The sequence below is a fragment of the Elaeis guineensis genome, chromosome 8, assembly GCF_000442705.2.
Source record: "Elaeis guineensis isolate ETL-2024a chromosome 8, EG11, whole genome shotgun sequence".
NCBI lineage: Eukaryota > Viridiplantae > Streptophyta > Magnoliopsida > Arecales > Arecaceae > Elaeis > Elaeis guineensis.
In genome coordinates, this window is record NC_026000.2 from 68835011 (window position 1) to 68851603 (window position 16593).

General features: G+C 36.6%; 1 protein-coding gene across 4 annotated transcripts in view; it reads right to left on the bottom strand.

The window, feature by feature from the left end:
- The window catches only part of LOC105035610 (GABA transporter 1), a 99670-nt gene that overhangs the window by 9920 nt on the left and 73157 nt on the right, over nt 1-16593 (bottom strand). The window contains exon 3 of one of the 4 annotated variants that reach the window (XM_073262270.1): nt 13583-13747. The exons of 2 other annotated variants lie outside the window; for them this stretch is intronic. In XM_073262270.1, the coding sequence (XP_073118371.1) occupies nt 13583-13747 (165 nt within the window). Of the gene's footprint in view, nt 1-3826; nt 5171-13582; nt 13748-16593 lie in introns of those variants that run through there. One more of the 4 variants, XM_073262272.1, reaches the window with a different exon arrangement.

The following is a 16593-nucleotide window of genomic DNA, read 5'->3' on the forward strand; positions in this document are numbered from 1 at the left end:
TGCAGGTAGACTTCATCCGGACTCCTACGGGAGCTGGACTTCATCTCCGGCTCCAACCACAGGTAGACTTCATCCGGACTCCTACGAGAGCCGGACTTCGTCCCCGACTTCTACTGCAGGTAGACTTCATCCGAACTCCTACGGGAGCCAGACTTCATCCCCGGCTCCAACCGCAGGTAGACTTCATTCGGGCTCCTACGGGAGCCGGACTTCGCCCCCGATTTTGACTATGGGTAGATCTCATCCTGAGCTCCTACCGCAAGCGACCCACTCCGAGTTTTCACTACAAATGATCTACTTCAAGTTTCTACCACGAGCGATCCGTGCCAGATTCCCACCGTAAGCCTTCATTCGAGCTTCCATTGCGGATGAACCCCTCCAGCGCCATCTGACATCCACCGTCGGTCGACCCCTTGCCGAAGTCTGCACGAAACCGAACTGAATCTGCGGAAAGCCTCTGACCGAGCTCCTATGGCAAGAGGTCCTCGCCGACCGCCATAGCGCCCAAGGCATCCCAACCGAATTTGTAGCATCCGAGCTCCTCTCGGATGATGGCTACCCCTTTTCGCCAGGCACCCCAACCAAACTTCGGCCGACAGGCCTGAACCCCCTGGCAGGCCACAGTAATGGCCACGACTCTGCTCCACTTCCTGCGATAGATCCCGCGCGGCTCCATTACTCCCTGGCAGGCCACAGTAACGGCCACGACTCTGCTCCACTTCTTGCGACGGATCCCGCACGGCTCCATCACTCCCTGACAGGCCACGGTAATGGCCACTACTCTACTCCACCTCCTGTGATGGATACCGCACGGCTTCTCCACCCTCTAGCAAGTCGCGACAATGGATGCCGCTTCGCTCTCCGCAATAGACTCCACGTGGCAGATCGCAGTGATGGCCACGATTTCACTCCACTACGTTTCATAACAAATTCCTCCTGGCCCCGAACGGCCCACTGCCAAACGGTTACAAACATCGTTATCATCTATTGCACCCTCCACCTATAAAATGGGGACCCCAGATACGTTATTCTATAAGCTCTCATTTTCTATCTCAAAACTCTGCTAAATTTTTCGTTCGAGCACTTCATTTTTGTTGAGGCAGAGAACTGACTTGAGCGTCGAAGGGTCTTGCCGGAGCACCCCCACCTCTGGTTTAGACTTCCTTTGCTGGTCCCGACGGCGACCGTGGCTCCCTCGACTCCAGCTTCTCCGACGCAGGCCGATTTTTGCACCAACAAGATCTATTATCTTGCAAGTTAGACATTCTAACATTGCTGATCTAGGCTTGAGGATGATATTATAAACCGCACTCACGTTCGATCTTTAGGAGTCATCCACACGAGCCCACGAATCTCGACCAGAAGTCCTGCTTCAGAAAATCAGCACAGTATGCTAGTACTGCACTGATCCTTCTTCGATGGTTGATCAGGTACCTTCTTCTTCTTGATTTGGGCTCTTCTAAAGATGAGAAGTAGGAAGAGGATTTTTAGATCTGAGACACTCTCAAAAAACTCAAGATGGAGGAAGGAAAGAGATGAAACTAACAACCCTAGAAGAAGATCCTCTTCTTCTTCTCTTTTCTCTCTCCTAGACACTTTGTCTTGTGTCTATTATATCTCCATGACCCAAAGGTCTTTATCTCTAATTTTTGGATGCCCTAAAGGTCTCTCAAATCTCTATAATCTTCAAAAATTTTATGAATAAACTCATTTTATAGAGAGAGATATGACAGAGTCCTTGTCTAGGTCAAATACCTAGTCAAGGCTTATCCAAACATGGCAAGATAAGGGGCACCCAACTCTTGGGCACCTCCTCCTTATTTTTGTGCATGGACCACCAGAAAAGGGTGCACAATGTGTGCCCTAAAAGCCACAAAAATTTCAAAAAAAAATTGGATAAATTTGGTGCTAAAAGAAAAGAGTTTTGGATTTCTAAAACTCTATCTCATAGAATTTGAAATCCAAACTTATTCCTACTTTGATTTGATCCACAACCACTTTCCATATATGAAAGAAGGGAGGAAACCTTTTGGGCATAGGAAAGACCTGAGAGAGGGCTTTTGTCACACAAAATAAGAGGGGATTGGCACGGAATAAGAGAGAGGGCATGGGGGGGCTTATGTGGCGCAAGGTGGAATCCTAGTCTTACGAGGATTCTATCTTATGACTTGTTTTAATTTGGTTTCTCAAATCAAATCAAACCAAAATTAGATCAATATAATTAAAATAGATCTTAACCCAATTAAGAATCTAATTTAATCAGATTAAATTAGATTTAAATCTGATTTAATTTTTTAATCAAATTAAAAATTAGGTTGACCCAAGTCCTAATTGAACTAGGACTAGTCTTTTCCTTGCATTTGGCTTATCCAATAAACCAATTGGACTTGATCCAATCAAGTCCAAACTAATTCTAATTAAATCATATTCAATTAGATTTAATCTTAGACCATTGGCTTAATCAAATTAAGTCAATTAGCAATCGAATTGCTAATCGATCCTCCTGCAATACTTGCACTAGATTAAATGTCAATCGTATTGATCATTTAACCCTAGAACGATTCTTAATCGTTGATCAACCATCCGATCGGATCATGAACTCTAATGTGTGTGACCTCATAGGTCTGAACCTAAGCCAGTAGTACAGAAATAATTTTTTATACCAATCGAAGTGACCATCTAGCAATGGTACCCGATGACCGGATAGATCGAATGTGTGGAACAACATCCTTAGAATCCATGCGGATATAGTTTCCATATAATTCATCTCCTTGACCAAAATGATCATAGGATACCTCAGAGTTCAACTGTCAACTCTAATCAGGTTGTCCACGTTGTATTTCAAAATATCAAATCCATTTGATGGATTACCCTGGCCAAGGTTTTACTAAATTAAAATACAGTGACTCGTTCTTCTCCAACTCTTGGAGTGGTCAATCCCATCTCGATCACACTCTGACTTCGCAAGTACTTGACTATATCCAGAAGCCTTTCGTTACTGAATTAGAAATTCAGCTAGTCCAGTACCAAAGCACGATGAGTTGCTTGCAAGTCACTGAGGTGATCTCAAGTATAAGGGATAGTTATACCTATATCCCATCAGAGTCATTCTCGATAGCAGAATGCTCTGGAGTTGGTCATGTTCAATGATGATGTACCTTTACATCTCACCTCTATGCCATACCAATGTCTCCACACTCCTTGATTAAGAAAACCAACCCATATGGCCTACAGCGACCTATGCTCGATAGAAGCTATCATCCTTATTAACAATCTATCATTTAGTCATGAACAATTTTAAGGATTAATCGATAAATCCTCTCTTTATCGAATCTAAATAGTCCTAAGGACTTTATCATAACAACGGAGTTCATTAGAAAATGAATGCTTATGATGAAAATATCAAATATATTTTATTTATTAACAAATCAATTACCATACAAGATTGCTCAACCGTCAACAGGCTGATGATTGGTTTTTGGGACACATTTCTCAACAGATAATTTCACACCCTTGAACTTCATTTGTTCAAGAGTTGGTGTTAATAATCAGCAATGATATTTGATTGTTTCGGGGGAATACTTGGCAAAGACCACAACTTTTGAGTTTAATTTATATTACTATTAACAACAAGAAGGATGATCTAGAAAATGGAAGAACTTCGTAGGGTGGTTAATGTTGGGTTTCAGTGATGTAGCAGAACATAAATTTTAAAAATTTTTATATGCAATCAATAATTGAAAATAAAGTTTAACAATTAAACTAGATTATCGAACAATCAAATAAAATAAGCATGTAAAACAAGAAAAAATCAGAAGCCATATACCATCATGAAGATCATGAATTGGTAATCTTGAGATCTCTACAAGACTCCAAAGTAGAAGCTCTCCAACGGTGACCACACGAGACTGATTAGGGTTCTTCCCAATTCGACATGGTGTTGCAGCCTTCTTCGCAAGGTCACTGTCGATCGTCCTTTGCATGAATGGATTGCACCATCACTTGTATGCCTTCAAGACCTCCATTAGGACCACTCTAGGAACCTTTCCTCAAATGATCTCACCACACAAAAATTAGATTTAGTGTTCAACACATGAATAACCTAATTTTAGGACAAGCATCTCATGCTTTCCTATTTTCTCATCCCTTCCTTTCTATTTTTTTTCTCTTTTTTCCTTGTATTTATCCTAGATTTTTCCTCTCTTTTTCTCTTCATTCTCAATCCTATCCTCAGCCCAAATTGGCACACAAAAATAGGTGTAGCACCCTCTATTTATAGGAAAGAAGGGGCGACACCATGGGATGCCAACTCTGGGCGTCCCTTATTCCTTACATGGTACAAATTAATTTTTCTCTGTAGAAACTAAAGGGATGGCATAAAATAAGAAGAGATTGACCAGTAGAAGGACTCTTCTTCTGCCTAGAAAAATTAAGACGTCATCACATGGTGCGTGGGAAAAGAAAATGGCATGAGAAAAACCAAGAGTCCATAACAAGATGGACTCTTCCATAACGCACAAAAATATATTGCATCCAAATTAACTTTGGTGTTCAAACTCCTTGCCAGAGAAGGACTCTTCCTTCTCTTCTGCACCCACAATCCCAAGAGCCATCTCATGACACGAAGAATGAAGAAATGCATGGAGAAATAAAAGGAATTTAAGAGTCTTCGTTAAGAAGGACTCTTCCTTCTTAACACCAAAATAAATGGGGCAACACATTTAATTGTGGGCATGTGGTGATGGCATGGAGGAGGTTGATTTTATATGAAACTCTTTTATAAAAATCAGATCAGCCACCTATTTAAGTATAGGTTCAAACCCAATCACATTAGATCAAGGCAACAAGTTAAGGTCAGCACAAACACTTTTGCCCTGAACCCAATTGGAAACTTGGGTTAATTCATATGCTAGTAATTTAATTAATCTATTGAATTTACAATAAATATAAATAGATTGGATCAAGACTAAATTTCTATTGTGTGTGATCCATTGAGTTTCAAATCTAGCCAGCAGTGGATCCAGACTCATGACATAACCCTAATCTGATTAGATTAGGTCAGCTCAAGAGTCCCAATCAACTACGACTCTTCCTAATTGATTCTCGAATTAAACTCTTTTAATTCTGACGAGTCCACAAGTCAAGATTGACATCTAGCAATGTATCATGACCACCCAAAAGATTTGAAATTTAATGAAAATATCAAAAACTATCCTTCCATGGCGAGTTACCATGCAATTCATTCCTTCGATCATACAACATCCCGAAAAGGCTATGGGCATGGAATCATGTCAAGCCCAAATACCTATCTATATGTATCTCAATCTGATGATGATGACTCGATTGATGAACCAGTAAAAATTATTTCTACTGTTCATCCCTACTCTGGTTAGAAACTCTCAAAGTCATCATCCTATGAGATCACATAGGATATTTTCTCCTCCTACAAAAAGTGACCGATTCCTTATTGACCACTCACAATCTCCATGCATACTTCACCATACCCAGAATATCCCACACACATCTCAAAGTAGTGTGCTAGGAAATAAATCAAAGTAAAGATCCATATACATAAGGTACCATGATGATCTCAGGTCAAAGGATCACATGCACCACTCCTACTGAAGAACTATCTGTTGATATGCTGTAAGGCTCCATCAGATGTTCTACCTGTGGGTCAGTTTTGTGAACTCATTCTCTAATGAGCACCTACATCCTTGTATTAGCATCACAATATAAGTGATTGTGAGATCAATCACCTTCTCCATCGAGCATACATAGGATGTACCAGTCTTACCGGTATCATCGATCTCCGACTCGATGATCCAACGACTGAAAATATTTTAGATTGGAACTATCAAGATTTTAGATCTCACTGGTATGATCTCATCATGGTCCTAAAATCATTTTCTTAATCTATGAGGTTTATCATAATAATAAAAATATAATACAGTAAATGATAAAGCATAATACCTCATGAATAAAAATAACTAATGTCATACAAATGAGTAGGAAAAAAAATACAGAAAAGCCCTTCCCATCACCCATGTGATTGGCTTGTAGGATATTATTCTTTCAATCTCTCATTTGTACTAAAATCAATCACCCCTACACCTGATGCTTATGCAATCAGGATGGTGAACACATTACTGCTGTGTTAAGGCTTGGTGAACTGGTCCATTATGCTGTTCTTTATATAAACTCATTTTATGATCAAATCATAAATGAGGTGAAAGTGCCTTAGGATGTGCATGGATACCTAATGAGACCACACCCAACCTAGTGATGAACTCTTTCATCAGGCGACTTTTCTTAGCAATCTTAACTGATAGCAAATAACTGAGACAAATATAGTTTGTTGTTTGAAACTCTTCTAATTCATTGCTCTTCTAGTACTTCTCAAGTACTTTGAGAATGCTTTTCACAGTTTTCAAAAAATTCTATCATGTGTTGGGTTCCGATGATGCAACAGAATATAAATTTCAAAAATTTTTAATATGCATTCAATAATTGAAAATAAAGTTTAACAATTAAACTCAAAACACTAAGAACCCCTTGATGATTACATTCAAACCACAAAAACATGCATATGAGGAGAAGATCAGAAGTCATATACCACCATGAAGACCATAAACTGATGATTCTGAGATCTCTACGAGACTCCAAAGTAGAAGCCCTCCAACAGTGATACACACAGGATTGATTAGGGCCCTTCCCAACTCGTCATGGTGCTGCAGCCTTCTTTAGAAGTACGCTGCCGACCATCCTTTGCAAGAACTCGTTGTACCATTGCTTGTATGCTTTTATGACCTCCATTAAGATCTTTTTAGAAATCCTTTCCCAAAAGATCTCATCACACTCAAGTCAGATTTTATATTCAATACATGAACAATTTGATTTCAGGATAAGTATCTCATACTTTCTATTTTCTCTCTTCCCTTCCTTTTCATTTTTTCTCTCCTTTTTTTAATCTTTTTTTAATTTTTTTTTCATTATTTTTCCTTATTTCCATGCCCATCCTCAGCCAAAAATGGCACATAGAATCTGGTAGTGGTGCCCCCCTTAAATAGAAAACAAGGGACATACCATGGGATGCCAACTCTTGGCATCCCTTAATTATTACACACCACCATTGAATTTTTTTCATGTAATCCAAAGAGTTTGCATGAAAACTAAAGAGGTTAACCAGTAGAAGGACTCTTCCTCTACTTCAAAAAAATTAAGATGCCAACTCTTGGCTTGTGGAATAAGAAGAAAAGGTGTGAAACCAAGAGTCCATTCCATTAAGGACTCTTCCAAAAATTCAATGCACAAAGGGTGGTGTCCAAAATATTTTGGCGTGTGGTTTTCTTGCCAGAGAAGAACTCTTCCTTCTCTTCTACACCAAAAATTTCAAGGGTCATTTGATGACATGATGGATTAAAAAATGCACGAAAATAAATAGAAAAAAATAAGAGTCCAATGTGACATGGACTCTCCATTTCACATCGCATAAAATCAATGCCCCATTTAATTTATAGCATCGTGTTCCTTCCAAAAGAAGGACTCCTCCATATCTTCCATGCCCACATGCCCCTAGGAACCATCTGATGGCGCACAAAACAAAGGATACATGGAATCATGGAAAGAAATTAAGATAAGTAATTAAGAAGGACTCTTCCTTCATAATGCCAAATAAATGGGGCACCCAAAATATTTCTTGTGTGGTTTGATGTGGAGGAGGCTGGTTCCACATGGAACACTTCCATAAAACTAGATAAAACCAACTAATTAATTAGATGGTTCAAATCCAATCATATTAGATCAAGGCAACAAGACTAGATTAGCCCAAACACCTTTGTACTGAACCCAATTGAGAATTTGGATTAATTCAAGTGCTAGCAATTTAATTAACCCATTAAATTTATAATAAATTTAAATAGATTGGACCAAGATCAAATTCTATTATGTATGACCCATTGGGTTCCAAATCTAGTCAGCAGTAGTCCAAACTCTCGATGTAACCCAAATCTGATTGGATTAGGTCAGCTCGAGAGTCCCAATCAACTAAGACTCTTCCTAATTGATTCTTGAATTAAACTCTTTTCATTCTATCAAGTTCACAAGTCAAGATTGACATCTAGCAATATGTCATGACTATCCGAAAGATTTAAAATTTGATGAAAATATCAAAATTATCCTTTCATGGTGAGTTACCGTGCAATTCAATCCTTCGATCATACATCCCGAAAAGGCTATGGATATGGAAATATGTCAAATCCAAATACTTAACTATATATATCTCGATCAAATGATGATGACTCGATTGATGAACCAGTAGAAACCATTTCTACTATTCATCCCTACTCTGGCCAGATACTTTTAGAGTCACCATCCTATAAGATCACATAGGATGTTCTCTCCTCTTACAAGGAGTGACCGATTTCTTGTTGACTACTCACAACCTCCATGCATACTTTGCCATACCCAGATTATTTCACATACATCTCAAAGTGGTGTGCTAGGGAATAAACCAAAGTAAGGGTCCACGCACACAAGGTACCATAGTGATCTCAGGTCAAAAGATCACATGCACCACTCCTACTAAAGAACCATCTGTTGACATGTTGTAAGGCTCCATCAGATATTCTTCCTGTAGGTTTATTCAGTGAACTCATTCTCTAATGAGCACCTACATCCTTGTATTAGTGTCACCACACAAGTGGTTGTGAGATCAACCACCCTCTCCATCAAACATACATAGGATGTACCAGTCTTATCAGAGTCATCGATCTCTGACTAGATGATCCAACGACTGAAAATATTTTAAATTAGGACTATCAAGATTTTAGGTCTCACTGGCATAATTTCATCATGACCCTAAAATCATTGCCCTAATCTATGGGGTTTATCATAATCATATAAATCTGATGTAGCAAATAATAAAATATAATACCTCATAAATAAAAATAACTAATATCATACAAATAAGTAAAAAGATAATAAAGAGAAGTCCCATCGCATCCCCATGTGATTGGCTTGTAGAGCACTATTCTTTTAATCTTCTACTTACACTAAGGCCAATCGTCCCTGTAACTGATGCCCATGCAATCAGGGTGGCGATTACACTATTGCTATGTAAAGCTTAGTGAATTGATCCTATTATACTGTTCTTTAATATTAACTCATTTTATGATCATATCATGAATGAGGTGAAAGTGCTTAGGATGTGCGTGGATACTCGATGAGACGACACCCAACTTAGTAATGAACCTTTCATCAAGCAACTTTCCTTAGCATTCTTTACTAACAGCAATTAACTGAGTCAAACATAGTTTGCTGCTTGAAACTCTTTCAATTCACTGCTCCTCTAGTACTTCTCAAATATTTTGAGAATGCTTTTCAGAGTTTTCAAAAGATCCTATCATGGATCTGCCTGAAAATAATGATTATGCACAAGATATGATCCATATTAGGTATGGTACATTGAATATATGGATAAGTACACTCCTTTACACCCATTCATGTTGAATCCCTTCAACATTAAAATTCATGTACCTAGACTTGGACAAGCCTTGCATCCACTTACATCTATCCCTATAGATGCCAAAAATTGGATGCTTAACCCAAGTCTATTCCATGAAAACTTCTATGATAAGCAAGTCATTGATCGAGTGCAATATCAGGATTACCTTCCCAATAGGCTGTATGTCACCCACATACATAACCAAGAAGTTAGTGGAACTCCCTCTTATCTTCTTGCACACATAAATGGTTCATCTATATTTGATAAAGTCAAATATTTTGAATGTCCCATCAAAAATAGAAGTACGTATTCCTCATAAACTGTTTGAATTCATAAAAGTATTTGTCCTCCCACTAGAGACAACTTCTCTAAATGGTGTATGGCAATAGCAAAAATCCAAATTGGCATCTCTGATAGCAACCTGTTGGGTCATATCCATAGGTACTTCAACCATAGTCCAAACTTAGTTGAAGTACAAGGAGTTCATTTTGGATATCAAAATTTCAGGCCAATTGTTAGAGTCTCTACTTATAACAATCTCCGAATGGATCAAGTAAAACATCATTCTCAATGATGTATGGTGTACTGTCATTCACAATGACAAATTCATATTTGAGTGGTATATTATACACTCAAATTGACTTTCAGTGAGAAGGTGTGTTTCATGGTCGTGCCTCATCAATGAGCACACTTGATCGAGGATTTACTTGTAGACACTCCACAGGTTAAGATAGGATAGTTTACAGGTCTTGAACTCCTCAAGTTCAATTATCCTCCCACTGTCCCCTTTTAAAATTTATTTTTTTCTTAAAAGGTGGCATACCTACTGACAAAACTCCTTTTGTCAAGTAGGGTGGTAGAAATAGTATCACATACTATTTTTTTAGGATAACCTATATACTTATAAAAATTCTGTTCTAGCATAAACTTATGTACATCAACACATTTCATATAAGAAGGCAACCTGCCTTTTGCCCTTTCTATATCTCATATGGAGTGCTCATAACCGACTTTTATAGAGTCTAATTTATACAATAATTTATAGGATATTTTTTAGAATGAGATAATAATATTTGTGAAGTATTTTAAAGAACACATCATATCACATATGAACTGTTTATCTCTAGATCGAGATACTATTAATCTTCAAACATCCATATTTCAAGACCTAGTACCTTGTTGTCCTGAGATATGTGATCATCACATATTTATTTTTTATTCTCATCAATATAAAAAATATTATTGAGTGATAGAAACATAAGACCATAGCCATAAAATTTATCAGAAAGAGAGTAACTTTTTCTTTTAACATTAATTTCAAATCTATCTTACGATAACATAGGGATTGAAATAAAATTTTTGATAAAACAATGGTCTACTAGTTTCTAAATAAATAGGTTCCTATAGCATTAGCATTAATGGACTATCCATCAGTGCCAAAAGGTAAGTAGTCACCTCACTTCAGCTTTATAGGTCTAGCAATACTTTGCATATGAGGAACCTATAATAGGTATCACATATCTAAAAATTTTGAAGTTGAAACCTTCAATGATTATTAGTTTGTATCACATACAAACTATTAGCAAATGCAACTTTTGCATCCTGCTATTGCTTCACGCTTGTAAGATAATTTTTATAATTTTTTGCTCATCAATGCTGTAACGATATTAGATATTCTACTGAAGATATTCTTCACTTTCTTTTTCTCAACCAATCCATGATATTCGGTCAAATTTTAAAAATATCCTAAGTAGTGACAGTAAAGATGCAAATGTGTATATATGAACAAAAACAAAACTACTCATGATGACATGTATAAGTTAGACGAGGATTTTATCTAATTGTGTCTCCTACTATTTTAACGAATTTCATAGCCCTCAAGTATAAAATTGAGAAACATTATGATGAAGTTCTTTAGTAGGGTTGAGATCTCAATTTCTCATAAAAAGCCTTATGGATAGCACAATAAGCTCCTATGAGTTCAAGGATAAGTAACTCTTTACTAATTACATCTCATGCAACTTTCAACATAACTTTTGCCTCTAAAATATTTATAGACATGTGGATAGCACAACAAATTATAGAATTTTAGTTAAGTCATATCCTTCAATCTTATATAGTCATATTTGAATAATACTACCCTTGTGGATAGCACAATAAGATAGCACTACCAGAATATGCCATAAGCATCACTAAGTCAACATCATACCAATCACTATAGCAAGTCTTATGGATAGCACAACAAACTCACTACAATTTTTGATATACTCTATTGGCTTAGTATGAGTCAAATACCATTAGCTTCATTATGCACCAAAACAGTATTAAGCCAGTCCCCACAGCAAACCTTGTAGATAGCACAACAAGCCTGCTATGGTTCTTGACATAATAGTAACTTAGCATGAAGGAAGGTATGGGTAGTGATATTAACACTTCGCCATTAAGACTTAATATAATTTAAATGAGGAACTTAGGTCTCATGCACATCCTAAATTTTGAATCATGCATCATATGCAATTTAAATTCTAATTTTTTTTTTAACTACTAGCATATATGAGCATATCAAACAAAATAAATAGTTATCGATTTTGAAAAAATCATCTGATCTACAGGATGATCTAAGGGTCTAACCCTAGGTGCATTATAGATTGAACCATCTCATAGTCAATCTTAATGCACCTCTGCTCTCCAACAGTCTGATAGTCCAGTCTTCATCACCATGAAGTCTACCATGAATGCTTGATCTTTATTTGAAAATAGAAAGAAATAATTTTTATCGGTTCTCAAATATTTTTTTTTATAATTTTACATCATTATGTAAAAAATCTCAATTAACAGTTGAGAATATAGAAAAGAGAGGTACAGCTGATAATATAATGCATCAGAGACACCCAGTCCCTATTGCAACTCTTGCAGATGCATTAATATAATCAACTAGTATGTAAGTATTCATACATATATCCATCACATGGATATTCTATAGTCCATAACAAATCAACATAATATTTCATAACAATTGTAAAATATTATAACAAATAACTCATGTTATTTCAATTACGATATCATTCAAACACATGTCAAATATGATGTTCAAAATTATGGGCATAGGACCCATTAAGAGTTTTTGATTCAGGTTCAACCTTTGACCCAAAATTAACTTTAAGCTAATCATTTATCATTCATTTAAGTTGAGTTGACCAATTCTTAGGTTAAACCTAATTCAATTAGGTTATCTCAGATTCGGTCACCTATAACTCAAATCCTAATCAAATTAGATAAATGATAAATTTAATTAACTAAAATTAAATATGGCTTCTAATCAAATTAGAACCATGATTCTTTTTATTTAATTTATAATCATTAAACTCTAATTGCATTAGAAGAATGAATTATAGTTAAACCAATCTATCGACACAAAAACTCTAATCGATGTCTGATGCATCCTTTCATGATCAAAATTTTTCAGCCCCATGCATACCTCGGGCAACAACCAAGATGGTCGACCCACAATGGTGAGTGCCTAATAACATGGTAGTTAGCCCTTGGATCTTAAGTAAATGTATCAAATACAAAAATCTTAAGTTTTGGCAATGTACATCCATATGTAGCATTCCAAGACCCCCACGCATCACATGCATTAGATTTCAATTCCATCAAAAAATAAATCATAAGATCTAAATTAAGCTTGTCACATAAGTCTATAGACCATGAAATTTCATATCCAAGATTCGATCATGGATCGGTAACACTTTATCATTAACAAAAATACATCAAAAATATCAACTAAACATCAACCAAAAATACTGATTTTGACATAGTTTGAACTGGATCAAATCCATATCACAAGAATAACATGAAATTTGACTGAATCTATCAAGAGTGGCTCTGATACCACTGTTGGATTTCGATGATGCAGTAGAATATAAATTTAAAAATTTTTTAACATGTATTCAATAATTGAAAACAAAGTTTAACAATTAAACTCAACCATCAGAATTCAAAACCCTAAGAATCCCTTGATGATTACAATTAAATTATAAAAACATGCATATGAGGAGAAGATCAGAAGTCATATACCACCATGAAGATCACAAATTGATGATTTTAAGACCTCCATAAGACTCCAAAGCAAAAGCCCTCCAATAGTGATCCACATAGGATTGATCAGGGCCCTTCCCAACTCGTCATGGTGCTGCAGCCTTCTTCGCAAGTGCACTGCCGACCGTCCTTTGCAAGAACTCACTGCACCATTGCTTGTATGCCTTCATGACCTCCACTAAGACCTCTTTAAGAACCCTTTCTTAAAAGATCTCACCACACCCAAATCAGATTTTATATTTAACACATGAACAATCTGATTTCAGAACAAGTATCTCATACTTTTCATTTTCTCTCTTCCCTTCCTTTCCATTTTTTTTCTTCTTTTTTTTGTCTTTTTCTCTAATTTTTTTCATTATTTTATCTCATTTTTGTGCCCATCCTTAGCTAAAAATGGCACATAGAATCTAGTTGTGGCACCCCGTTTAAATAAGAAACAAGGGACATACCATGGGATGCCAACTCTTGGCGTCCCTTAATTATTACACACCACCATTGAATTTTTTTTGTGTGATCCAAAGAGTTTGCATGGAAACTAAAGAGGTTAGCTAGCAGAAGGACTCTTCCTCTACTTGAAAAAAATTAAGACGCCAACTTTTGGCATGTGGAATAAGGAGAAAAGTTGTGAAACCAAGAGTCCATTCCATTAAGGACTCTTCCAAAAATTCAACTCACAAAGGGTGGCATCCAAAATATTTTGGCATGTGGTTTCCTTGCCAGAGAAGGACTCTTCCTTCTCTTCTACACCCATAATTTCAAAGGTCATCTAATGACACAATGGATTAAAAAATGCATGAAAATAAATGGAAAGAAATAAGAGTCCAATGTGAAATGGACTCTCCATTTCACATCGCATAAAATCAACACCCCATTTAATTTATGACGTGGAGTTCCTTCCGAAAGAAGGACTCCTCCATATCTTCCACACCCATATGTCCTTAGGCACCATCTGATGGTGCACAAAACAAAGGATGCAAGGAATCATGGAAAGAAAATTAAGATAAATAATTAAGAAGGACTCTTCCTTAATAATGCCAAATAAATGGGGTGCCCAAAATATTTCTTACATGGTTTTGATGTGGAGGAGGCTGGTTCCACATGGAACACTTTCATAAAATCAGATTAAACCAACTAATTAATTAGATGGTTCAAACCCAATCATATTAGGTCAAGGCAACAAGATTAGGTTAGCATAAAAATCTTTGCACTAAATCCAATTGAAAACTTGTGTTAATTCATGTGCTAGTAATTTAATTAACCCATTGAATTTATAATAAATTTAAATAGATGGGATCAAGATCAAATTTTTATTATGTGTGATCCATTAGATTCTAAATCTAGCCAGCAGTGGATCCAAACTCTCAACGTAACCCTAATCCAATTGGATTAGGTCAGCTCAAGAGTCCCAATCAACTAGGACTCTTCCTAATTGATTCTTGAATTAAGCTCTTTTAGTTCTGTTGAGTCCACAAGTCAAGATTGATGTCTAGCAACATGTCATGACTATCCGAAAGATTTAAAATTTGATGAAAATATCAAAATTATCCTTCCATGATGAGTTACCATATAATTCAATCCTTCGATCATACAACATCCCAAAAAAATTTTGGGTGTAGAAATACGTCAAACCCAAATACCTAATCGTATGTATCTCGATCAGATGATGATGGCTCGATTGATGAACCAGTAGAAACCATTTCTACTGTTCATCTCTGCTCTTGCCAGAGACTTTCAGAGTCACTATCCTATGAGATCACATAGGATGTTCTCTCCTCTTATAAGGAGTGATCGATTTCTTGTTGACCACTCATAACCTCCATGCAAACTTTGCCATACCCAAAATATTCCACACACATCTCTAAGTGGTGTGCTAGAAAATAAATCAAAGTAAGGGTCCCTGCATACAAGGTATCATGGTGATCTCTGGTCAAAGGATCACATGCACCACTCCCACTAAAGAACTATCTGTTGACATACTGTAAGGCTCCATCAGATGTTCTTTCTGTGAGTTTGTTCAATAAACTCATTCTCTAATGAGCACCTACATCCTTGTATTAGTGTCACCACACAAGTGGTTGTGAGATCAACCATCCTCTCTATCGAGCATATATAGCATGTACCAATCTTATCGGAGTCATCGATCTTCGATTCGATGATCCAATGACTAAAAATATTTTAGATTAGGGCTATCAAGATTTTAGGTCTCACTGGCATGATCTCATTGTGGCTCTAAAATCATTACCCTAATCTATGAGGTTTATCATAATCATATAAATATGATGCAGCAAATGATAAAATATAATACCTCATAAATAAGAATAACTATGTCATGCAAATAAGTAGAAAGATAATAAAGAAAAGTTCCATCGCATCCCCATGCGACTGGCGTATAGGGCACTATTCTTTCATCATGGACCTGCCTGAATTTAATGATTATACACAAGGCATAAATCACATCAGGCTTGGTACATTGAATATATGGATAAGTAAACACCTTTACACCCATTCATGTGGAATCTCTTCAACATAAAATTCATATATCTAGACTAAAACAAGCCTAACATCCACTAACATCTATCACTATAGATGCCAAATATATTGGATGCTACACCTAAGTCTTTTTCATGAAAACTTTTGTGACAAGCATGTCATTGATCGAATGCAATATTGGGACTATCTTTTCAATATGTTGTATGTCATCTACATATATAACCAAGAAGTTAGTGAGACTCCCTCTTATCTTCTTGCACACACACATGGTTCATCTATATTTTGATAAATCAAATATTTTGACTATCTCATCAAAAATAGAAGTGCCATCTCCTCAATTCCTGCTTGAATCCATAAATGCATTTGCCCTTCCACTAGAGACAAACTCTTTAGATGATGTGTGGCAATAGCAAAAATTTGGACTGACATTCCTGTTAGCAACTTGTTGGGCATATCCATAGGTGCTTCAAACATAGTCCATACTTGGTTGATGTACAGAG